This window comes from Plectropomus leopardus, chromosome 22 (assembly GCF_008729295.1).
Source record: "Plectropomus leopardus isolate mb chromosome 22, YSFRI_Pleo_2.0, whole genome shotgun sequence".
Classification (NCBI taxonomy): domain Eukaryota; kingdom Metazoa; phylum Chordata; class Actinopteri; order Perciformes; family Serranidae; genus Plectropomus; species Plectropomus leopardus.
This window is the reverse complement of record NC_056484.1, coordinates 1983234-2010129: the sequence shown is the minus strand read 5'-3', so window position 1 is coordinate 2010129 and position 26896 is coordinate 1983234. Positions and strand designations below refer to the sequence as shown.

General features: G+C 38.4%; 1 protein-coding gene and 1 non-coding gene across 3 annotated transcripts; both read left to right on the top strand.

The window, feature by feature from the left end:
- Positions 1–3767: 3767 nt before the first annotated feature.
- Positions 3768–23938, top strand: pthlha (parathyroid hormone-like hormone a). 2 transcript variants are annotated; one of them, XM_042511727.1, is made up of 3 exons: positions 3768–3849; positions 16339–16449; positions 23408–23938. In XM_042511727.1, the coding sequence occupies exons 2-3, from the start codon at positions 16343–16345 to the stop codon at positions 23919–23921; spliced, it is 621 nt and encodes a 206-aa protein (XP_042367661.1). In that variant the 5' UTR covers positions 3768–3849; positions 16339–16342; the 3' UTR covers positions 23922–23938. The 2 variants fall into 2 exon arrangements, with proteins under 2 accessions (XP_042367661.1, XP_042367660.1); XM_042511726.1 differs by lacking the exon at positions 3768–3849 and adding an exon at positions 15732–16062.
- trnat-ugu lies at positions 21436–21508 on the top strand. The gene has a single exon. It is a non-coding gene; the product is annotated as a tRNA-Thr (tRNA).
- Positions 23939–26896: the final 2958 nt, after the last annotated feature.

Genomic DNA, 26896 nt, shown 5'->3' with positions numbered 1-26896 from the left:
TTTCCCAGCGGCGTTTGGGTCAGCAAGTCTGGTTGTTTTTGCCAACCATTAAAGGTGTTTTCTAGTAGCATATGAGCCACTGATCCCTGGTGTTTCCACCGTTCCCTTATTGGTATTTTCTATCGACTTTTGTGCCACCAAACGTGGGCGTTTCAAGCCAAAATTTTATGTTTTCTCAACCATATCCAAATGTTTTTTAGTCTCTAAACCTAATGTCAATCACACTGTTGTTGACAAATGTACACCCGTGATTTTTTGGTGATTGGGTGTTATAACTGCAGAGTGCGCCTATTTTCGGAACAATCGTCAGTCCCAGATGATCAGGTCAGAAATGTTCGGCTTTTGCCTCAAAAACAAATAAATTAGTAAAACTTTGGATCCGAACCAAACAGAGTCCTGTGTGTTCTCTTCAATCTCTGAATTCAATATTCATTTTGGTTTAATTTCAATTTTGATCTCAAACTGAGCTACAGATCTGGTTAGGATTCGATCACTCTGCTCAGCCACACAACCGAACATCATTTGCTTAGTCATTTTATCATAAATTGCTCAATTGCGATATTGCAAGTTATACTTTTTTTGGACAAAATTAAAAGCAGACACTTGGTCTCGTCTTGACTTCATCCTTGAGTGCCTTGAAAATCAGTGAGCTTTCTTGCTGCTTTCTCGATCGTATCTGAGCTTGTTAACTGCATTGGTACCTCTCTGGTTTGGATCATTAGTGAGTCAGTACTGTCTGGCTTATGTTCCAGTAAGATGTACTGGAGTGTGTTTAAGAGCACTGGGAGGAAAGAGGAAGATAATCAGGGTCAATGAGCGGTCAGTCTTATGTTTGGCAGGTTACGTCAATGAAAAGGTCGTCGTTTCCACTGCTGGGAAAAACTAAAAAGACACTAAACTTGTGCGCTCCAGTTACTGAACCAATTTTATTTCCTCAATTGACCTTCGATTTCCTCAGTTACTTTCACTTAATTAATGATTTGTGCAGTCAAAGCTTCGTCCTTTATTTCGGCTCCAGAACCTTAACGATTACTTTAAATAGAATTAATGCGATAATGCAATTTAGAGGGAACAAACTGTACAATTTGAAGGTACGATTTAGCAATTCGAGGGCAAAAATGATAAATTTGTGAGAATTTATTATCACTTGACCTGATTTCACCACTGAAAGAGAATCTGTGGATACTGATTACAAACAGTAACTGACACTTCCTGTATAATGTACCTTTAAAGTTAATGTGACCAAGGTTTTATCAGAAAGCAGAGGCTCAGTTTGCATCATGTGATCAAACAAATTCTTCAGATCTTCAAGAATCAAACAGGTTCCATATTTTCCATTCGAAAAATGAATAATAAACTAAGTCTGAGTTGTCCGAAACCAAAACTACTTGTGTGAAACCTCCTCCAGACTTGCCAAACCTTGCTCTGACCATAAAACTTTGTCTTGATCAGGATCAATCTGAACCATCATCTGGTTTGTGTCTGGAGTGAAAACATATTTTTGGATGGTTCAGACTTTCGGGCAAATTACAGGAAGTTCTTTCTTGTTGAAAAACTGATAAAATCCATGTAGCACAAAAGTTTGACATTTGGTCCCATCAGTGCTCCCATGGCCATGGAAAACCTGGAAAAGTAAGGGAATTCATGAAAATCATTAAAAGTTTTGGGAAAAGTCAGGGAATTTTGTTCTGTAATGGTCTGGACCCAGTTTTTCAAAAATAATCTGATCAGATTTTGGCTGTTGGGTTGGATTCAATCTTGGCACAAAGGGTGGTCAAACAAAAAACAACAAAAAAAATAGATTATGAAATTCTGTTCTATTATATAATCCATTATTGTTTATGATATTTCAGTATTTGGTATTCAAAACATTTTAGAAGGACTGGGTTACGTTTGAGCCAAAAAAAAAAGGTCCTCCTTTCCTTTCAGGAAAAAGGTGGATTCAGCAACGAAATGCAATAAAACTTTTGAAATTGGTCAAATATACATCTATTGGTTTATATTTTGCACTTGATTTGTTTAACTTTTACAGTGAAAAGTTGATTAAATAGACATAAGCCTACTGATAAAGTCTTTTAGTAAAGTCAATAAAAAAAGAGGGAACAAAGGGAGAGAATGAAAAATATGTGACGATAAAGAAAGGGCGAGAAAAAAAAGAAAGTTTAGAAATTTTGTTTATAAAAAAATGTGTGGGAACCCTGAATTATGAAGTCAGTTCAGAAAAATTCGAATTTTTCAATATTTTTTCTATATATATTTTTTTTAATGTGAAGTATGGGGATATGCAGCTCAATGACAGCAGGATTTAGCTAGTCATGTAATAATAATAATTAAAAATAATAATAATGAAGATTTTAGCACTTATCAAAACAAAGTGCTTAAAATCACAAAAATACACACACGAAAAATTTGTAAAACAAAAGAAAAATATAAAGAAAACACAAGAAAAAACTTTAAATAGCAAATATATATATATATATATATATATAAACAACACGAAAGAAAACTTCTAAAACAAAGGTTGAATTAAAAAGAAAAACAGACGACTTATGTGCAATTTCAGAGGTAGAATATGGAGAAGAGCGAGATTAAAGGAATGCCTTCAATAAAAATAAGTCTTCAAAAATGATTTAAAAGACGACAGCGATGATATTCAGGCGGCTTATTCTTCATGTAGAGTTCATTAGTGCATTTTTTTAATGTGAAATTAATCAAATGAAATGTGAACAACGAACTAAAAACGTTCTTTTGCCTCAGACTTTCAGGTGTAGACGAAGCCCTAAATAAAGCCAGTCAGTGTGATACCTCAATGCTTTGTCCAAGTCTAAAATCACACCTCGATCTTTATCTTTCTCAGGTGTTTTTAGGGTTTTCTTTCAGGAAAAATAGGTGATGCTGTGCAGTAAACGTGGTGCAAATGTCAGACGGAGGCAGCGTGTGGCTCAGTCCTCCTCATACGAAGGAGTCTTTTTGACCCGCCGTTCACAAACCCCAAAAACCACGACCCTCTCGCTAAACATAGCAACCTCAGACCAGATGGCACGGCTGGAAACTGGAGCACTTTGCTTTCGTGTTGGAGATTAGGAGTGATGCTACGCAGGCGGAGGGAAGGCGTGACGAACCAAACCACTACTACCATGTTTTGGACAATTTCTCTTTTTTTTCCCCTGCTGCCTCCGGTCAGTCAGCAGGAGGTCATTACTTAATACAGTAGAATTAAATTGAGACAAAAACAGACGCGAGATAGACAAAAACACCGAGCTAGACTCTGTGTGCAAACACTGTTTTCATACTCGGCTTTTAAATTATGACATTAATGTGCCCAAGTAAAGTTTGGGTAGGTGCAGAAACAGCAATTTGAAGGTTGTAGGTTTTTACTGTCGGCCTCAGTGACGCGCAGCAAGAGTGAAAAACACTGCGAGGAGGATCAATCTGTCACAAAGTGAGAGGAAACAAACCACAAAAACCACAACTGGGTGAAAAACACCAAATTTACCATCGAGGGCCTGAAACAAAGAGGAGTCACATGTGTCATTAGTTTGAAGAAAAGTTAGAGGAAGGAAAGAGGAAGTGAGTAAGTTCATCCATCTAATTACAATCCGGCTTCATGGATTCCTCTACTGCCGAAATGATGATGCTGATGACCACCGTGTGATGTCAGCAGGAGGGCTGAACTTTATTTAAAAAGCCGTTCGGACGTTCACAAGCATGTAGAGAGTTCAGAGACTCTCCAGAGGAGCTTCTTCTCTTCAGAGGAACTCAACGTGCGACCAGAGGACGCTTTTATTTATTTTTTAAACTCTTTAGTGGATTCATAAAAGTCAGAAGAAGCCAGGAGCTCAGACGCAGGTGAGCTCTTTTATTCATTGTGTTGGTCTAAACTGGGAGGAAGAGCTGGTGTCTTTGACACTTATGCAAAACATTTATATACATTTTAGAATTTTGAATTAAAACTAAGTTTCTGGTATCGGAAACCAGGACCTGGAAACCAGTTTGCTCAGGTTTCAAAGGGTTAACCCTTTAACAGTCACACTAAGAAATGCCTTTGCAAAACATTTTGCAACATTATAGACAATAGAATTGGTGATTTCTCAAAATGTTGAGACGAGAGATTTTTTAATTTTAATTTATTCATTTTCCATTTCGGTACATTTTCCCGTCTTCCTGAGGTGCTCTCCTGACTGCAAAAGTGTTTTTGTACAGAGATGTGAAGGATGATGACGTATTTTTGTAGGCCAGCCGGGAAGTTAGCGTCGCACTGGTTCCTTCGTTGAAAAACCTTATGGGGTTTTCAATTATCGCCAAAAATAAGCTCTGTGACGGACACAAGTTTATGATACTTACACGTATTGTTCAGCGCGATAATCTTCACAGATGAACATCACGACTTAAAGGTCGAATCGTTAACTTCTGATTTGATTTAGCGCTTAATTTTCTACAAAACTGTTAACGTGACCTGATCTAGCTAATGTTCATGGCTACGTCTCGCATCCTTTTTCAAAAACGAGTGAAAAAGTGTGATGACCTCGAACGTACCTGACAAACGCTGTAGCCCGATTTAGCCGCTTTGTTAGCAACCGCCTTTTTTAAGACGTGTTTAACCTTAAAAGTTCAAAAATTGGGTTCATACGGACAATTTTTATGTTGCAGAACAGAAATATCTTTAGCCTGTGTTAACCACAGACCTAATTTAAGACACACTTACCAAAAAAAAACAGAGGCTTTGAGACGAGGGGACCGGAAATGCAAAGATGCTAACGGACTTTAGGACGCGGGGTAGCAGCTTGTTTAGTTTGATTTCCTCATTTCGAAACTAAAACACGTAAGCTGTCAAGTTCACAGAACGCCCCAAATACTTCCAGCACTGTGTTGCTGTTTTGTTTGTTTGTAGTTGTTTTTTGTTTGTTTGTTTGTTTGTGGGGTGCTTGTTTAGAGCTTAGTTTTTCGTTACCTTGTTAGCTTTTATTATCTCTCATTGGCTATAATTATATTTGTATGCCGTAAAACAACTTAATTTATAATCGCTGAACTGAAGCAGTATGCATGTTAAGGGTGTTTCCAACACTCACAGTGAGTAATGTTTTGTTCACATCGCAAAATGCGCTTTTTTTTTTCCATTTAGCTATTGACAAATACTGACAAAAACATTTCAGCCCGTCTTTGATAAATATAAAACACACAAAAAGGACATTTTGGGGCTTTTATTGGTCTAAAAATCTTTCTAAGAGTCACTGCTAAACATCTCCAACGTCTCATTTTAAAGGCTAATCAAATCATAAGCCTAAACCCATAAAGACCGCCTCAGATGACAACTGTTTAGCAAGTCAAAACTGCTCTAAACCACTTTCTGTCCCTCTCCATACTCTAATCCAGTTAGCTGGCAGCGCAGCGTTAACCATAATCAGGTCTAATTGAGCGCAGGGACGTGATTGCCTCGGTGGGATCCAACAGTGACACACCAGCAGATTATGAACACACATCTGGTGACATCTGTAAAAGACAGACAGACAGAGACAGACTGCAGGCGCCGTTCACTTTCCTCTGAATGCCGTCGGTTGTTCGGTGCTGGAGCTTCATGCTGCGCGAACATACAGCATGCAGAGAAAAGTTCGTCTGCCAAAAGGCTGCAGGAGTGACTTTTCAGCTTAGCGCTGCTGCTCCATTTAAGTTATGCTGACGTACGATATCTTATTTATAACTCACTAACTTTAGATCACCAAAAACAGATTCCTGACAGTTGAAACTAAATATTTTTATTTACTGTAACTCAAACGAGCTTTGTTTACTTTGCCCTTCAGTTTCTTTGTCAGCTTTTCCATTATTTTTTAGGGCACATGTGTTAATGTCTTAATGAATAACAAACCATTAAACAAAGGGAAAAGTTAGGTAACATGATTAAAATACATTAAAAAAAAGATATATTTTCACTTAAATGTGCTCAAAACAACATACAAAGTTACAAAAATGGTTTTCTTCACATTTGGCAAAACACTTTAAACTTCAATAATTAAGTCAAAAAAGCTATGGTACTGATTATTAAATTGTAAATTCAGTTAACAACAAAATGTGATTATATGTAATATTTAATAATTAATTCAGCTCTAATTCTGCATACAGTTTAAGTTCCTATGCAAAACATATTATCTTTTTCAGTCATTTTCTTCTTTTTTCTTGTAACTTTTTACTCATTTCTTGCTCATTTTTGAGCTGTGTGTTTTTTAATTGCTCACTGTCTTCTTTGCATGTCTTTGAAAGAAATCAGACCAGTTTGCTTAGGTTTCAAAGGGTTAACCCTGTAACAGTCACACTAAGAAATGCCTTTGCAAAAAAATGTGCAACATTACAGACAATAGTATATGTTAACAAAATGCATCGATTTATGAGAAAAAAAAAATCAATTTTGCCAGGATAATGCATTGTTAAAAAAAAGTGCAAAAATCAATGTAATACAATAGAAATCAGAAAATAAAAGTAACTTCATACAATGGGCATATATAAAATTAACAAAAATAGATACAAATTAAAAGGAATTGAGTATAAAAAAAAACTTATAAAATATATAGTAAAAAACAAATGGTCAAATTTCATAAGATAAACAAACAAAATAAATATAAAAATAAAAACAAATAATAATGAATGTAATAACAAAATCTGGGGAAAAAAAGTCAATTTAATATAATAAAAATATTACAGTGTAATCAAAATCCTAAAATGCATCGTATAAAAACATCTCTGTAAATAAATAAATAAAATTGGATTTTAAAGTTGCTAGTAAAGCAGTTTCTTTGTAAAAATGTCAACCATGCAATTACAATGCCTGTTAAAGGGTTAAATCAAACAAATGTATATGACATGCTCTCACTGTCTGGTTTGTTTGTTTATTGTTTATTCACAGTCGATAAAAATGTAAATACCAACATGAAGTCAAATTAAACAAGTTTACAAACATAAATGTCATCCTGCAACTTCACTCTAATCTAAAACTTTAGAAAAGTATAATAATAATAAAAATACAATATATGAAGACAAATGGCATGTGTATGAAGTGACCCTATATGGGGTCCCAAACCCAAGCTTGTGCCTCTGTGCCTCTGCGGGCTGCACTCTTCATATTATGTCAGATGGTCACAGGGTCAGGCTGGGTAGCGAAAAAAACCTCCGGAAATGTCTGCTGCAGCCTTCAGCGTGCAGCGAACAACTCCAGAGAATTACTATTTGTGGTTGCACAGCGGCGGTGCAGCATGTGTTCCTGTGGTGGGCGTGTGTTGTATAATGTGAATGAGAGTAAAACAAGAGGGAGGGAGAAATACTGGGGGTTTTTACTTCACGGCGTTAAGAAAGAAAAAAAAACGTACATTCCTAAATTCCTCCGTTAAAATATGTCACCACGGAGCGAAGCCAGGGCCGCAGAGAAAGAGGAGGAGGAGGAGGAGGAGGGTCGAAGGTAAGCCAGAGGTTAGAAATGAGCGAGGGGAAGGCCACCCCTGAGAGGAGACGTCTCATGGTCTCTTCATCATCCCTCAATCATCATCATCCATCACCCTCCACTCCTCCCCCTCGCCTCACTTTTCCATCATCCCTCACCCCGAGAACTCCTCCGTGATTTACAGCAAGTCACTCAGCCGCTGCAAAAAACTGCCATCACGTCTATTAAATGGAGTCTGAGGTCACTTGTGTAAATTTGCCTCACATTGAGCAGGGAGCACAACCACTTATTTTATCCCTTAAAAGCCCCTTAAACTTGTCATATCCATGTTAAGGTGGAATAGTCGCAGAATAATAAACTTTAATGGGTAAAACCATTTCATTTGTTGTGCAACCTTAAATGATTTTACGACTAAATCTGCTCTTATATAAGATTACAGGAGCGACACCCACCAGTGCTTTTAGTATTCTCCCCATAAATGTGAAAATGTAACTGTCAGACTCTTTTCATTAATTTAAAAATAAACTTTTCTGTAGTTATTTAACTGCTCCGAATGTAGAGACACTATTTTTTTTTTACATTATGCACTTTGCTGTTCAATGTACATGAATTTTCACCGATTTTTTAAATATATCTATAATTTTCATATTAACGTCCTAACAGCTTGTGAATTCTCTGCTGAGTGACACGAATTTTATAAATATATTAATTTTGCAAATTAAGGGACACTTGAGTCATCAAATCAAGAGATTTAAGTGTTCCTGTTTTTTCTGTCTTGAACAAATTAGTCTTTGCAATTGATGACTAACACATAATCTGTTTCAAATTAATTCAAATTCAACCCACAAGATGTTCGAGTTCATGGAGTCTGCACCGCCTCGCGTTGCTGTGAAACAGTTTGCATTTTACAAAAATCACAGAGAGTTTCATCTGGATTTATGATTTTTGATTTATTTTCCGATATTCTTCACCAATTTCAGAATCTATGTTTTTCATTTCAGTTGGTAAATTAGTAAAAATCAATGAAAGTTTTGGAAAAGTCATAAAGTTTTTTGGTCAGAGATAAAGTTGTTACAGTAGTCTTCCATAAATAACGTTGTACGTAATGCAACATAAATGTATTTTCTGTTGTTGTCGACGTAACATTAATATGCATCCGTGTCACATTTTGTTGTCCATCACATGTCCCAAGAGTCCAAGATGATGTCTTTGGACATCTTGTTTTGTCCAATCAACAAGAACAAATACTCATATTAGTGAAGCAAAAAGAATTTTAATCAGTCAAGAAAATATTTGATCATATAATATTAATTAAAATCTTTATTTGTACAGCGACTTTCATACAAGAAATGCAGCTCACCGTGCTTTACAATGACGAAATTACATGCACCAAGTGCTTCACATCTAAAGACATAGAAGACGTAACAAAACCCGCAATTAAAAATAAAATAAAATCGGAATTTATTAATTAGAAGTCTCATATTTCCAGCTCCAATGTAAAGATTTTGATACAATTTTTCCCATTTTCTCTTGAATCTTCTGTGTGATGAGTAAATGCTAATTTGTTAGTGGAAGCAGTGACCTGACGGGGTTAACGTCCTATCAGTGAAGGTGTTGGAGGCCTCAGGACGGAGCGGGTGGCGAGCCCGGACCACTGATGGGGGTGCAGGACGCTAACAGTACGAGCCTTTGTGAGGAGAATTGTTTTTAAAAGGAGAGGCAGGAGAGGCGGGGGGTGCGGTCGCAAAGATTAAAAGCGGACATTTGTTTTGTGTATGTCGTGCTCTGCCAAGACGCAGCAATTTTCTATGAATCTAAAACAGCTTTCCTGGCTCGGACCCCACATGCTGCCCGCTGCCAGGAAAAGAGCTTTTTTTTTCTCGTACCTGTTTACGTGCAGGTAAAGCAGCTTTCACAGAAGCACATGAGATCTTTCTTTCCAAACTGCACATGAGGAGGTGGGAGGGACGACGACAGGTAGTCTTTCCCACCGCTGATCCCCGACACTCCTCCTTTTGTTCCAGTGTTTAAAAAAAAAATCTGCCTGGACTTTGTGTTCCTGAATCCACTCCAACCAGAGGAGCTCATAAACTGGAAGGAACTTGACTAATTTGCAGACAAACTGGGGGGAAAGTACTCCCATGATTCTCCCTGGCACCAATCATTCACCATCAAAATGTAGAATTTTTTATTTAATTTTTTTTTTTTTTACACGCTAAACGATGAATTGGAAAGGAACAATGGATTCTGTTTATGATCACTAATGAATGAAAAGAGCAGCAGAAAAGGTTTGTTGCATCACCACATCCAGACCTCATGTTGGCAGCCTGCTTTTGAACAAATAATGTGTTCATTGTGTTGCTCTTCATGCTCATACACTGACCTTTTACAGTGGAGCTGCTATTTCTGGGTAAAAATCAAGGACGCATCAATAGACCACAGTCGCCAGGCCCGAATGTTTGAGATAATTGAGTAAATTGAAAACACAGTCCGACTCGACTCAGCCGGTCGACTCAGTGTTGAGTCAGAGTACATACTGTAGGGAAGCCCTGATAAATATCTATATCCGCACTCTACGTATAGGATTTCCCCCCCAGAGGAAAATTCGTCACTGCCGCCCGTCTCAAAACCCCCGGAGGCAGCTGCTTGTAACGTTAGTTAAACATTTTGGAAGTGCACGGTGGGCTAACTCGGCCTTTCATGATGCTCTTTACGCTCCGTGTGTCCACGGGAGGTTAGCTGCAGCGCCGATTAAAGTTGTCCCAAAACAAACCAACGCAGTGTGGGCATGTGTCTCCACTCCAGAGGTGTTAAGCCTCTCGGAGACATTAGCAGGACTTTAGACACAATTTTGTCCGATGAGCTCCAGTACGTCTTTAACAACACATTCGTTTGATTTAACACCATCAGGGTTCCCACGGATCCTTAAAATGTCAGCCTAAGGCTTTTAGTGACATTAAAATGAGAGAAAATGCAGAGAAACTGGTGTCTCATGAGGCTGTTCTCAAAGGAATTTGTCAAATCGCTTTTGCAGTGCTTTCAGCGTAAGATCCTGACACCAAAAGCCACTTTTTGTGTCTGCATGATACGCCGCTGGAAGTTTTCAGTTGACATGAACGGACAAAAACGTTTATGGTGCTATTATACGCCGCCGGACAGCACCTGCCATGGCAGCGTGATATGCAGACATCGATCGACATCAGTTGAGAACGTGGCCTGTTGAGTCTGCATGATACGGTGTCAAGTTGAAATGCTGCAGATGATGACGTATTATAAAGACAGGGCAGGCAATGGATCCTGACTATCCATGCCAGCACGTGGTATTTTTGACATTGGTTGCCAATTGTTTTTGTTGTCTAAATATAATCACGTGCAGCGTAATCCCACCATGTGCTTGTGTTGACATCACAGTAGTGGAAAGTCAATAGCAGACGCAGGAGGATACCTAGGGCGTAATATGTAGACATGAAAGTTCACTGCAAAGCAGCAATATGTGATGACTTGGGATGAGACGTGTTGGACTCACTTAGTGAGTTAGTTAATTCTTTTAATCCTTGGCAGTTTTTGTGTACTTTTAGCATGTTTTACCTATAAACATGTTACTTTTGATGCTGTGGGTGTTAGTGCTTTAGTCTAGTGTAAAACCAAATAAACCAGCTATTGTTTAACTTGCTCATAATCCAAAAGAAAAGGAAAAATATATGTGAACTGGCTTAAATGTCAGTAACATTAATCACGTCTGCTTTTTCTAAACTTGCTTCAGACCCAGTATTCACATTGTGCAGGAATACAAAAAAAACCTAGAACAATTACACGTAAATCTCCGAATATGTGAAATGCTGATGCCACATGCCTGTGTAAACATTTTTCCCCACAAATGATTTCCACACTGATATTTTGGTGGTCCTGCCTGAGAGATAAGACCCTCTGAGTGTGAGCTGCTGGTTTTCTCTCTCTGAGATCTGGATTTAATTGTCGGAGGCGACAGCTGGAACACATTTCTGATATTTCAACACGTGTCAGTCAGAGCGGTGGAGGGTGAATGGCGCTGCTGCCCGCAGTGTTTGTCTGACTTACTGTTGTTTGCTCTTTAGAACAGACTGAAGGCTCCCATGTGTGGAGGTTAACTCAGGAAACTTGTATGCTTTCCTTAAAGCCACTACGTGTAGATTTCTCTGCGATTATTTGATTATGATCTTTTTTTTTCTCCCAAAATGGGACTTTCCTGATTAAGGCTGGCACAGTCTGCGTGTTGTCGTGTGTTCATGTAACAGCATGCGTTGTTGTGTATCCCAGTGTCTTTTTTGATACCACCAGTAGTAGTCAATAAAGTGCGATTTTTTAAAATTCTTGCACGAAGAGCAATTTAGCACCCTATTTTAGATTAAATTCTTCCGTGTTTTGCATTCGGAATCATTTAAATAATTACTGTAAATAAAAAGTCACGTAACTGTTATGACCAGCACAGATGGGTTTCTAGGCAATTTTAAGGTGTTGAATTGAACTTAAACAGTAAACATTGTGACAAATATTCGTTACATTACGCAATATGGAAATTCTGGCCCGATGGTGGCACTACAGAGGAAAAGTCAGGAAGTCACCAAAATTTAAGGGATTCATCCTCTGGGGTTCATGAATATCAACAACGAATTTAGTAACGATTAAGCTAGTAGTTACGCAACATTTTGATCTGAATTAGCCTCGATACACTTTGATGAATGCCATGGGTATCCATCACCCAAATTTGATATTTCAGTTTCTCAGTTGTTCATAAAAATTGTTTTGGGTCGAATGTTGAAAAGAGTTTTCTCAAAATAGGCGAAGATTTGACTAAAAAGTGACCACACATTCGCACGTGCTGAAATAGCCGCCCATATTCAACATGCCAAACAGCACCAGAAAAACACTGATTGCTGATGTGAAACTGTTTTATTTGGCGTTTTTAGCAGTTTAAATCACCTGTTTTGTTTGCTTTTTAGAGGACGTGACCTCTGTGGATAATTCGGCTACCGGTAAAAACCTCCTGAACAACGAACATTGTAAGAATTCAAACCAGGAGAAGTTTTAGCTGGTTGCAGTTCAACACAAGGTGTTACTAAATCCTACACACTGCTCCTTTTAAACAAAGCAGACAGGTTACATATTGCCAAATATCACAAATCATGCACTTGATATTGAAAAACCAAACAAACCGCTACACTAGTGTCTCCGAACGAACCTGAGGCAAACCTTCAAACTGACTGTAGTGCCGCTCAGCGCTGCTGCTGGGGGCCAGACAATATAGACAGACTTCCATTTGTCTTTTCAGTCGTATTTCTGTAATTTTATAACTTTTATGAGGTACTGAGTGATTGAAATGACGTGACACACATCACATCAGATCTGGTCGAGATCTGATTGAGGAGAAAGTATGCTTCCTATTTAAGGTTAATAAAATGGAAGATTTTAGTTTGACTGTATCTGGTGCTTTTTATAGCAGGAGGCTAATAAATGCAGCTCAGTATGAGAGGTTACATAAGAGCAAACTGAGCCAAAGAGCAGTGACAGTGTTGGTGGTCTGAAGCTGTTTGATCCGAGAGCGGTCCCCACCCTGAGTCACACTGAACATGATCAGATTCCTGTAATCCAACGTAACGATCTGTGTGCAAAATAAAGTGTCAAAGAACAGAAGTTAAAGATGATAACAGCTGATTACAATTAACCGAGATCAGATTTAAGGGTCAGAAGAAGCTGACGTGCAAATGTGAATCATGAACGCTTCACATCATCTGATGTGCAGATGGTAGAAATTTATTTATTTAAAATAATACATTCTGCAGAGGATCGCACGCTGGTATTATCGGCTGATGACAGTAAAGATCGTAGTGTGCTTCAAATGAACGAGGTCGACCACAGAGAATTACTAAAGTTGTAGATTTTATTCTTATTATTGGTTGCAGTTTGCAGAGAAAAAGACCAACCGATAAGATTATTTTTATTCAAAATATATAGCTTTTTATGGAAGACGAAAGCAGCAAATGTTAGCTATAATTTTAATTCGGTTATTGCTTAAATCATAACTCAATAACGTCAAATTATTAGGAAATACCTTTTTTCAATCACCAATATCTCCAATAATGTTACATTTACAGCGTACCGGTGGCAGTACGAGTAGATGCCATTGCTGTCCAAAGTTAAAATATGTTAACTTTTTGACAGTCGAACACAGAGAGTTACTAAAATCATTATTTTATTCTGATTTTTTTTGGTTGCTATTGCAGACAGAATATTCAACAGATAAAAATCTACAACTTTTTATGGAAGATGAGAGCAGCAAATGTTATTTTTACTTTCGAATCACTTAAGTCAGAAATTACTAACATCGTAAAGGATAAGGAACTACTTTTTGAATCACGTGTATCGTCCTAAAATGCTGCATTCACATGAATTCAGGCAGACATCAGACGACAAACCAAATTACATTTTAGTGGACGAAAGCAGGACATCACAACAGGATGTTACGAAGCTCCCTAAAACATGGAGAAAACAAAGACGAACGAGAATATTGCTGGACATTACGATAAAAATTACATAAAATAATAAGCAAAATATTTTTTAATTATATTTGCCATCTGCCTGAACTTCTCATGTGACAAATACTTGAAACAGCGTTCGTGTAAAGTTTCTCCTGTGTGGATGTTTTCAGTTTTGGTATTTTGAAGCTGCGTGTCCGTGCGAATCTTGACTCTCAGGGTTCAGACATCCGCTCAGTTATAGTTTCAGCTTCGTGTCCCGAGGCCGAGTGCTGTACCTGAGACAGTCCACCTCCTGACTCTTCAGGTCCGCGGCGGGCGTGTAAAGGCCAGCGATGGCCCCGAGTCACAGATGTGACACCCACTCAAACTGTCTCTGTGCATCAAACCGTAAATACCTCCGAGTCTTTGTGCAGTGATAAAGTCAGCTGCAGATGATGCAACTTTTGGCATTTTCTTTACGCCACTGTTCTCAATAAGACCCGAGGACACCGAAAACAACTGAAAACAATAAAAATCAATCACTAAAAGTTTGTATGGAAGCCCTGTTTTGCCATTACCAAAGAAAAAAAACATTATTCTGATCCTGAAATTATAAAATACAGATTTTGTTGGAACTTTCTTTTGAAGTCAGACGTGAAAAAAAAAATGCTTTTAAGAGAAACAGATCACATACTTATGAGAAAACAAGTTTCTCTTTTTTCGTCAATTTGAAGCATTTCAATAAGTTTCACTTAAAAGCAGAATTTTACATTTAAAATTTTAAAATCTGGGTGCTAAAAGGAAGCTGGTGAAAAATGCTCCCGGTATTATGAAACCCAAACCACAAACAGTCTGTGTGTACGAAACACTATAATTAAAACATGCGTATAATTAATTCTTCACCAAACAATAAATAGATTTCCTGTTGAAATTACACCTTTGACTTCTTTTTATTTGTTGAATTTAGAAATGAGAATAAAAAATATTTCTCAGATTGCTGTAACAGAGGAAAGTATAGTTTTATTTTGTTTTTGTGGTTTTTTTATCTTTTTTTTTTTACCTTGCAGTGTGATAATAGTATTTTTTATGTAAGTTGCACCTTTATACACAAAATGCTTTTTTTTCTTTAAAAATTCCCAAAATTGCACCATTTATCACAGCCAGGAACTGCAAAAACATTGGACTGGATCATTGGATCGTTGGATTTTGAATTCATCATGGTATTATGGAGGTTTGTTAAACAAAACTTCATGACTTTTCCAAAACTTTAGGGGCATTTCCAAAACTTTTCCAGGCAATTTGTATTTCCATGAATTTTACACATTTTTGTGACTGTACTAACCCTGACATATGGACAAACAGTTTTGGCACTAATCACCCCTCATATATGTTTTCACTGTGGCGTCAGAATCACTTGCAGCTCTTTACTTTTTAACTTTATTGCCACTTCTTTGCTTTTTGTCATCCTCTGTAAATATCCTTGTCTTCATTGATGTCTCTCCTTCATGCGTCTCTTCCTCCGAGCACGAATTAATATTCTTGACACAGAAATATAATAAACTCCAGGCCTCCTGATCAAACGCACACTATTTTTGGCTCTCTCTGACCTCCCAGCTGTGGGTTTGAAGTTTGACTCACTGTGCTCGAGTGCCACCTTCCTGTCGTTTTTCTCCTCTCGCTCTCCGAGTCCTCCTCAGTGAGTCAGTGGGCAGAGACATGATGGAGGCCCTCCTCCTTTGTTAAGAAGTCCTCCCCCTTCCCTTCGCCTCTGACCTTCTCAGGCACTCAGGCAGCATGCAGCAAACGTTCCCATCAGATCGACCTGCAGCAGCAGCAGCGGTGCAGCCTCAGCTTGTCCTGTCCTGCCATCACTCCAACACTCACCTTTAACTGGAGGACACCTGGAGGACTGCGGCTGCTACTGGACTTCTTCTACACTTTTCAGGAGTTTTTAAACTGAGGAACATAAACTTTAAAAAAAAAAAAACTCTTGGATGTCTTTAAGCTCCTGGGGATTTTCTTTTTCCCCAAGGTGTCATCACCTGGATTGTGTCTCTTGAGACTTTATTGTGGAAAGTTTGAGAAAAGGACTTTAAATTTTTTTTTTTTTTTCCCGTGTGGGACAGACACTGCTGTGGGAAAGTAAGTTTCCCGTTAACTCTTCTCCTCCTCCTCCTCCCCCACATTTGTTTTGGTTTGTTTAATTCCAGCTTTGTTGTGGCTTCATTAGGAATTTGCTCTGAAACATGTTGGACTGGTTTCTGCAGCGACTCGTCTGCACAGTGTGAGGTTAATCATTTCAACAACTGGAGCTCGGAGCGAAAAACTGGCAGACGGATGGTGCATTTTTAAGTTGTTGAGGTGTGAAGAGATGCATCTCCAGCTCGGCTTAAATGATGTGTTTTGTTTCTTTTACAGAAAGATGTTCTGCTCCAGGAGAGTCCTGCAGCAGTGGTGCTTCGCTCTGTTCCTGCTCTGCTCTCCGGTGCCTCACTACGGGCGGCCGATTGATGCCCTGAGCAACAGAATGTAAGTTTTGCACATTTTTCACTTAAGTACACCCAGTTTTTCCTCAATAGGAATTAAAAAAGCACAGAAAAATGAATAAACTTCCAGATAATCTTTTTTTTAACTTATATCTGCACTTTGCACTACAGGCAAATGATGCCCTGAGCAACACAATGTAAATTTTGCACATTTTTAACATAAACACCACTATTTTTTTCCTTAGATGAGAATTTAAAAAACACAGAAAAAGGGATAAACTTACAGATAATCTTTTTTTTTCATTATTTACACTTTGCGTTTACCTCCAGCCCCCCACCCTCGACACGGTGGGCGAGCAGAGGCTGGAAAATGTGTTCATTTGTGAAACGTGCCGGCAGCTGTTTAGTTTAGTCGCCCACCTGTGTGTTTACCTAAAGCAGAAACCGTCTCTAGTGCGATAAACTCCCAGCAGCCCCGGCTGAAAACGCCCAGGACTTTTAGGGTTTTGCTCCTCTTTTTCTGACACTTTTGAGGGACTTTCTAACACTCTCTCCCTGTTGGTGTCCATCCCCGGACAAACACTGAGTCTTTTCGAACGGAGGGAAATGAATAATGCTGATGTTCGACTCGGCCGTGGACCAAACCAAACCTGCTGCTCCTGCTGAGGTTGTTTGATGCCAAACAGAATAAATGTTCTTTCAAGTTGTGAAGCCGGAGCGCTTAAACGAGAGCTTTTTGGAAAGATTAAATCTCCGAGACGGTTTTTGGATGTGATCTGAAACAGTGGGGAGATGCTCAGCGTAAGGAAACATCTGAAATGCATTTCGGTGGCGGCAGTTTGAGAGTCTTTAGGTTCGGAGTCGTACGGGGTTTGCGTTAACGGGCTCCAGCGGTTTCCGCCCTTGGGGACCGGAGAGCGTGTGGGGCCTGTTATGCTGATGTCAGGGGAAATGGAGCTACACCCGGCGTGTGATATGCACTTAATAGGATTTCAGGACGAGGGTTAACGCCACCTGAGTGGAAAGGAAAACACGGACGCGATGAAAAGCGCGAGGTAGAAATCACACAGCGGTGGAAGCTGGCGACCTCTGACCTCTCTCATCTGCTGCTGCGTCCTTCGATCTGATGTTTGTAGGCGTTCAGAGACCAGACGTAACTCGAATTTGGCACAGAGAGATTTTAATGTTTGAGCAGTGGTCACAAAGTCTAGAGCTCACACACTTTTTGGTCAAAATCCAGTCGACACATGAGCTGTGAATCATCTGTTTTTTAATCGAATAGAGTGGATTCAGATGCGAGAATTTTATTAATTGTTCATCATTTTAAAGTAAAAATACCAAATATTTGATGTTTTCAAGTTCTGAAACATAACAGTTCACCTCTTTTCTTAATGACACACCACAGAAGAGTGAATATTTGGGTTTTTAACAAAACATTTGAAGATGTCACCTTGTTATGGACATTTTCCACAGTTTTCTGATGTTTTATTGAACGTTGAATCAAGACTGCATCAAATCTTCGTGAGGTTTTGGAGATTAGATGTACCTTGAATTTGGCACAGAAAGATCTTGACGTCATCTTGGCTCACAAACTTTTGGGGGCAAAATCGAATCAACTCATGTGCTGGGAATCATCTAAAGTGTTGCTGTTACTAACTGAGCTGCAATGATTAGTAGAGTTTTTGACTTGAAGACTGAAATTTGGACATTTAACTAACGGTTTGTCATTTTTAGAGTAAAAAAAAATGAGTATGTGGGAATTTGATTTTATCCTTGGTCTCACATCACAGAAAATTAAATTTTGGGGGTTTTTTTTACCGTTTGAAAGAGATATCTGAAGACATCACCTTACTATGGACATTTCCCACCATTTCTGATGTTTTATTGATCAATTAAAATAGAAGTGATAGTCAAGAGAACAGTTATAGTTCTGTTTCGATTTTGAAACCTCTACGAAAATAATCGTTTTTCTTCAAAATTCAAAATGGCATGTTTCAATGTACCTTTTGGGGTCAAAATTCAGTCAACACATGATCAGGGAATCATCAGAGTTTCGAATTCTAATAAAGTTGTAATAATTAGTCCCATTTTTTGACTGGTAGACTAAAAACGACAAACGAATGATCGAATGTCCAAAGTTCAAAGTAAAAACACAAAATATTCGATTTTTTGGGGGGGTGGGGGGTGAAAAATGAGAATTTTCCTCTTTTCTTGGTCACATCAAAGTAAATTGAATATTTTGGGGGTTTTGACTTTTGGTGAAAATCCAAAGACACCTTGCTATAGACATTTTTCACATTTTTCCAATGTTTTATTGATTGATTAATCAAGAAAATAATTGGCAGATTGACCTGACATTAATCGTTTTTTTGCACCTACACACTGATTTCGATTTCAAAACAAACAAATACGATTTTCTTTGAAACTTTTTTCACATCATTTCGTCATTTCACAAAAGAAGCCAAAATTCTCAAAAATTTAACACAAGCAGCTGTTTACCTCAATGAAAACATCTAAAATTGTTCAAATTTTAGTTTAAATCAGAAAAAGAAGTGATTTTGGATCTGATCAGACGTACGGTACTTGCTTTCGGAAATGTTTCATTTAGAGGCTCTACTTTATCACAGGCTGCTCGTTTCTGTGATTTCTCGTCTCTAAAGTTTATTTTTATAGTTTAAGAAGCCCAAATGTTTCTGTATTTATTTCACATTAAATAAAACGAGATTAGAGGAATTGTATTATTATTATTGTACGTTGTGATCAGACAGCTCACCTCAGAGTCGTGCATCATCCCAGTTCTCCCTGAAAAGAGGTCAGGGGTCGATGTTTGAGGCCTCGGGAGTCGAACCAGCAAACATTTGACCGCGAGCCAAACGCTGGGAAATGACACTGCTGGTTTTAGGAAGCACGCTCCTTCTTTCCTTCACCTCCCACAGAGACAAACAATTAACATCAGGTAGGAGCGTTGGAGCGCTGCCGACTCAGGATGTATCAGGGCCGCTTTCCTGCTCTCTCCTCGGCTGGAAACTGTTTGATGTCTTTATTAAAGGTAAAAACAGAACCAGATCGCCTTTCAAAGACGCTGTATTCCCAGGGAGAGCGTTTTTTTCTCTCTTAAAGGCCCAAATTTACAGGAAATATCTGTATGCATATAAACAAAAGCTGCTCTCTGGGGCTCCCTGTGTGTTTGGGAGGTGAGTTTTGTTCGGATATTTTCATTACTCAGCAGAAAAATACACTTTCGCTTTGGGGGAGTTGCACAAGAGAAAGAGAATTTTTCTTTGTGGTTTCGTTAATCTTTGCTTCCCGTGTCTCTGCTGTGAAACCTTAAAACTGAGTCATTTCAGTGAAGTTCTGCAGAGTTTCACGCCCTCCAGATGAAGGTGGAGGAGTGCATCATGGGAAACTCTGACAGCCGTAATCGGCCGCCGGTATCTCCCATTGAAGCCGGCGTGTTTGTGTGCTCAGACACCTGAAGTGTTTGGCCGGCGGTGGTGCTCGGTGGTTCCCAGGCTTCGAGCCGTGCCCTCTGCCTCTCTGTTTTTGTAAGAGTTAGGACTCTGAGTAACGAGACACCGCGGCAAAGCAAAGCCCGAATCCTTGTGCTGCTGCGACTGTATCTGGAAAGATAACAGGTCGTCCCATCTGGTCAGAATCAGAGCCGATGGAGAGCTCCTCTTCTTCTGTTGAGTCATCTCTTCTTCTTCTGTCACGCCTTAAGTTGTTTTAATCAAAGTCTGAGCTGTTACTGCGTCTGCAAACACGCAGGTCGATGCATATCTGCAGTCCTGTTTCTGAAATCAACGCAATCCTGCAGATAGAAAACAGACACTTTTGTCCAACAGGCAATCACGACATTCGTGATATCTCAAAAACGCAGCAAATTTCAGTGAATTTTGGTGTGAAGTTCAGCCAAGGGCTGAGTGTTTTCTGTAGTTTTCTGTGCAGGCAGCACCACCATGTGGTACAGGTGCCACCATGCCGCCACATCATTTAAAATCCCTGCTGAAGACTTTATTTTATAAAAAGCATTTATGAATATTTAATATGTTTCTGTTGCTGGGATTTATCATCCCTCAACAGCCATCAAACACTGATTTTTATACTTTTTTAAAAAAAAATTCCCATAATAAATATATGATCACTGTGTTGTTTGCATTTTATTTTGTTGTTGTTTTTGCTGCCTTGTTTTTATATGTTGCTTTTCTGGAGGCACTTTGTAACCTTGTTAAAGGAGCTACATTAATTACATTTATTATTATTATTTATGTGTCCTCTTTGTGTCAGGAGTTAGAACCACAGGTTCAAATCCTGCTGTGGAGGACTCAATAGTTTTATTCAGTTTCAACTTCAGTCAGGGTTCCCACGGTCATGGAAAACTTGGGAAAGTCATGGAATTTCACAATCATATATTCCAGGCCTGCAAAAATTATGGAATTGGTAAAAAAGTACTGAGAGTTTAGAAAAGTCGTGGAATTTAGTTGTTTGTAAGGAGATTATCACATTAATCTTCCCTGGATTACCTTCCATGAAATCCAACATATCAGCAATTTTAATTTCTGTAGCTGTTGATGTTACGTAAATCTGCGTCAGTGTGACGTTTCTTCATTTTCTCCCGTCTTTAACTTCATGCCAGCTGAACTTGTGTACAAACAGACTATTAAAATGTGGGAAGTGGTAAAAAACCAATAATTATGAGTCCTCAAAGAGTCATGTTAAAGTTTTGAAATACTATCCATGAAAATGTGTGTGAACCCTGATTATTGTGGTCTCACAAACCATTAACTCCCACTGATCTGACCCCTTTTCCACATGTAGATTGAGCTATGAAAAAATGATACACAATTTCAGTGATGTTTGGTGGTTGGTTTGCTTTTTTTATGCAGACAGCGTCACCATACAGATGTCTGAAGTTATGTTTTGTCATCTGAACAGTTTTGACACCTTTTTTCCCCCTAAAAAGCCTGGGTTTGCTTTGTTACGCCCTATTGGTCCAAACCTGACTGGGTGTGGCTACAGCTGCATACATGGCTCCATAGCTCAGGGGTTAGAGCACTGGTCTTGTAAACCAGGGGTCGCGAGTTCAAATCTCGCTGGGGCCTTCCCTCATTTTCTGAGTTACTCCAATAGAGGTCAGGGTTAGTGCTGAGTCAGCAAAAAATGCGTCTCGTCACTGTGCAGCGTTTCACGTATGGATAGCGCCATAGCAACATACATTAGAAATACATGATTTCTCAGAGCTGCTGTTGAAAATTTCAACCATGAGTGGAGAAACACATGTTGGTTTTACGTGCAGATATTACGAGATTTGAAGAGCCAATTTTCACCAGATTTGGCACATGAACATTTTATAGCAGAATGTCTCTGATTATGAGAGATGGTTACTTTAATTTTTTTCTTGATATTCACACATGTAAATATTTAGTCAGGGTTTGCACAGTCATGAAATCCCCTGGAAAAGTTTCCGAAAACTGAATATAACCCAAAAGTTGTGTCTGAAGAGAGAAAATTTGAGAATTCAACAATAACTTCAGTTTTAAGTTTCTGGCTGTGAAAAATTGTCAATTTTAGTGATTTTTTAACAAATGCTTTTGAATGCATTAAAAAAATAACCCAAAATTATTTGATCCTTTAAAAATCTCAAAAATTAAAAAAAAAATAATAATAATTTAAAAGTTGTCTAAAATATTTCTTCAAAAATAGCTACAAAAATATTTTTGAAAAAAAGGCTTTTTTTCTTTTAAAACAAAAACTTTCAAAGAAAACATGCCTTCAAAAACCCGGGGCATTTTTTTAAATTGGCAGTAAAACACATGCAAAAAATACAGCAATTTAAAGCTGTATGTCTGTCTGCTAAAGTCACATTTGAATGAAACTCTTGTACAATTTAAGTTATTATAGGATTATCAGTGGGTGGCCCTGTTGCAATGTGAATATCTCCCTTGAATATTTGCAGAAATTGGTATTCTCTGAAATGAGTTTGCTCTCTGACTGCCCTGAAATCATTTTCATGTGAATTTCCCAAAAAAAAAGAGAAAGACTTGAACTCTGCTGTGATTTCTGGAGTGTTTGTGGCACCGTTATTTCATCCCTCGGGCTCTGAGTGCCACAAATCTGTCGGTTAACATCCATTTTAATCAAAAGTGAAGCGCCAAAGGTTTAGCCACGGTCGTATTAATGAATAATTAAAAGGAAAACTGGCATTTTCCTGTGAAAAGAAACAGAAGAGAGACCTCATGGTGCAGGGCGGACATCTTTGGTATCAGTTTTAACAACCTCAGCTCCTGCGGTTCGATGAATCATTCGACTGTTTGGATGCAACAAGGAATTTCTTGGAAAACTGCCGCCGTGTTTGGAGCCGTCTCTCGAATTCTTTTACTGTGCTGCTCTCTGCTGGTGAACCCAGAGAACTCCCCAAAAACCTCATCCGTCTGCACACTGTACAGACATTTGTTCCAAGACATTTATGAGAGGTTACAAAATGCCAAAATCTCATTTTTTAAAAAAAAACTCAATCAAGTGGGATTTTTGTTGCTGTCGTCACTATGGATTTATCTAAAGAAATGGCTCAGAAATTAGCAAGAAGTTAACAATACAAAATAATTTAAAAAATATTTCCACAAAAACTCAATTACTAAAAAAATGTAATTCAAGAAAAATATATAATTCTGATAATTAGAAATATAATTCTCTGGATGTTGCTTCTCAAAAAAAAAAATCTAACTACTAATTTCTTGCACTTTGTGGGACATTGCTTATCAAGTTGCTGGCTGCTTTTTCCCAAGAAGAAATGACCCAAAAATTAGCAAAAAAAAATTGTAAAATGTACAAGAAAATTGCCAGAAAACTAGTTTTATATTTACTTATTTCTTGCAGTTGGTGGGACATTTCTTGCCAAGTTGCTCTTTGTCTTCTCACTTGTTCCTGAAAGAAATCCCACTAATTTGTTTAAGATGGAAGAAAAGTCTAATTCAAACAAAATTCTGTGTGCTGTTTTGCAGAAGACGGTCTGTGACTCACGCCCAGCTGATGCACGACAAAGGCCGGACGCTGCAGGACTTTAAGCGTCGCATGTGGCTGCAGGAGCTTTTGGACGAAGTCCACACGGCGGAGATCCGCGACCTCCCGGCCCGGACCACCGGAGGAGGCGGGAGCAGCAGCGGCGCCGGCGTTGGACTCCCGGGGGTCAGCCTGGGCATCAACCTGAGCACCACCGGCAGCACCCTGCACTCCAAACCTCCCGGAGGAACCAAGAACCTCCCCATCAGCTTCAGGCTGGAGGAGGAGGAGGGCACCAACCTGCCGCAGGAGACCAACAAGTCTCAGACGTACAAAGACGGCGTGCTGAAAGCACCCGGCAAGAAGAAGAAGAAAGGGAGGTCTGGGAAGAGGAGGGAGGGAGAGAAGAGGAAGAGGAGGGCGCGTTCGTTGGGGTGGATTTTGGAGGACGAACCCGGGAGCGGACTCCACCTGGAGTGGAGGTCTCTGCTCGGCCTGCGGAGGGCGCTGCTTTAAAACGCTGTCAGTCTCTGACAAAGGTGAGTTCAGAGGTCAAAGTCTGAGCAAAAACACTCAGAATGAACATCTGAGGAAAAGTTTGCAGCTTTACGGTCAAAGAAGTTCAGTTTTACCCCAAAAGTTTGACACAATGAGAAAAGACTTTAGGTGTTCGAACCCTTCTCTGCATTACGCTCAAACAAGGACCATAAACATACACTGAAACACCTGCATGTCGGTCTGCACAGTGTAGAAATAAAACGCTCTAACTAAAGCCCTAAACCTCTGATACTAAAACCGCATCAAAACAGATCTTGTTAATCACAAAAACTGCCTGTAAAAGATCCCCCGCACCCCCAACAGAGGACCTACCTAAACCCCTAATGTCCTCAAATCTGAGAAATATGCTCAAATATGTCCTAAAATCCTGGAAACGCGCTAAAAGTTCAAGAAATGTCTTAAGATCATAGAATTGTCCTAAAATCCAAAAAATGTTCTAAAATCCTAGAAACATCCTAAAATTTCCAGAAATGTTCTAAAATCATAGAAATGTCCTAAAGTCCTAGAAATGGCCCAACGTCCCACAAACGGCCTAAAATCCAATAAAGGGCCTAAAATCCGAGAAATGTCGAAAAATCCCAGAAACGTGTATGGGGCTGCTGTGACTCGGCCTCTTGATCTAAACTGACGACCTTTTGGCTGCAAAGAAGAAAATAAATAAACGTTCAGTTTCTCATTAAATGTGATGTATCGTTCTTGAAATTTAAGTCTGGCACGTTTTGCGTCCGATCTGCTCAAATATTGTTCTGGTTACCAGCTAATCCACCATAAACTTACAAATCTTTTTGTTTAAAAAGTGAGAAACCCATTGCTCCGCTGTTACCAATCAAACCTGAAAATGAAATCAGGTTACCAATCCATTAAATATTCATGTAACGTTTTCAAGGGAACCTAATAAACCCTTAAAAGTGGAATTACTGCAAGCTACTATTACATTAACTTAACTAATTTATAATTGATATTAATCAGTGAGAATTTTTTAAAATAATATTATTGTGAAAATGTGTTTGCTGTGAATGTTGATGCCTCACATATAAAATAACCCTTTTCTCCCTCTTTGTTTCTGTGTTTCAGAAACCTACGGACAGTCGGAGTGGACTCCTAAATATTCACGTTACAGTCTTCTGTAAAAGTGATTGTTTGGAAAGAAATTGGAAAATATTTATTGTCTGTAAATATTCTAAATATAGCAGAATAGATAGCAGAATATGATTAAAAAAACTTATTTGATGCTCTGTGAGGCAACAGATTTTAATCTTTGTGAATCCTTGCTTTTTTTTCTTTTTTTATTCCAATTATGTCAGATTTTTTTGCGGTAATTTATTTCGTCTGAATGGTGTATTTATTTTGTAAATGTATCGAGGTGCTGCTGACCTTCTATATTTTTGTACCATAATGCACTTTAGATATATAAATATAAATATATATACCATTAATTTTGTTGACTTGTTTTGTGGTTGATTGAAATGAAGAAAAAAACGACGGTCGTCATTCTGTGTTTTTGTTCAGTCTGATTCTTGACCTCTCGCTCTGTTCAAACGTCCAGTTTTTTTTGTTTCTTTGCTGCTGGATTTTCGGATGTTTTCGGCTTTGATCAAAGCTGTTTGTTGTCTCACTTTTGTGTCGGACCCTCCTGCTGCCTTCAAGTGTGTTTCTTCCACCACCCGCTCTGCTTCTCAATGCCAAAGTTCATATTTGTACATAAATCCAAACACGGCTCGATATTGTTGTTTTTTGGCACTTGCACTGAGATAAACACCCTGTACTGAACAGATTAAACATTTGACAGTATTTTGCTCTCATTCTCCTGTCTCTTTGATGTCACTTTGTCTGAATTTTGGTTATAAAAATAAATTTGTTCATATTGGTAGTAATTTTTAAATAACTTATGATGTTAAATGGCAGAAATATTGTCAAACTCTTTATTTAGGCTGTTCTGTCTGATGGTGTACCCCAAGGTTCTTTCCTGGGTCCTCTTAAATTTCAGATAATATCCTGTAACATCTCATTTAAGCTTCAAAATGTTTAGTTTCGGTTAATTCTTAGACTCTACTTCAACTTAAATGGCAGATAATTTTATAACAATCTGAAATCAAGGGGTGAAATAATAGAATATTTTACTATAAGCTGCATTTAGTGATTTTTTGCCACAAAAGGCCAGAAAAACTTCAAAAATAGCTGACAGTTGCAGATTAATTTTATTTTTTATACACAAACTAGTAATGGAAAAAAATGCCTTTAAAAAATCAAACAAAATAAATTTTAAAAAAAAGAAAGAAAAAGGCCAAATACTTTATTTGAAGAAAAAATGCCAAAACCTTTTCAAGGAAAAAAAATGCTAAAAGATGTTAACAGAAAAAGAATTGCCAAAAATTATAAAAACAGTACAAAACTGTTACATAACTGCTAACAACTACTCATATTTTTGACATCACAATTTAAAATAATAGCAAAAAAGAGATTTCAGGGATAAAAAAAAGGTGCCAGAGTGCATCAAAAAGCAAAAAAGGAGAAACTTAAAAACAAGAAAATTCTCAAGCAAGTTCTGCAGATATAAGGAGCGTCTTTTCCCTGACATGATGTATTTTTGTCCTCCCAGTAGGCAGCAGGGAAACTTTAAATGCCTGTTATGTAACATTTAGACACACATGACGCAGGGATTTGACCTCTTTGGCGTATTCTGGTAAAATAAAGTTTTAGGACCCTCAGACCTAAAGTACCTCCAGTCCACCGTGTTTTCTTCTGTATTTCTGCAGGTTTTCGTCTCTCCTGCAGTCCGTCTGTTTAACGTCTAATCAACATCGGCTGCCCTGCAGGAAACCGTCCTCACAGCAGCCTCTGCAGCAGCTTTTTATTTTTTCTCAAACTTCTGCACATACGGCAGGAAAGAAAATTACAACTTTCCACTCAATAGAGCAAAAGTGTCAACAAAT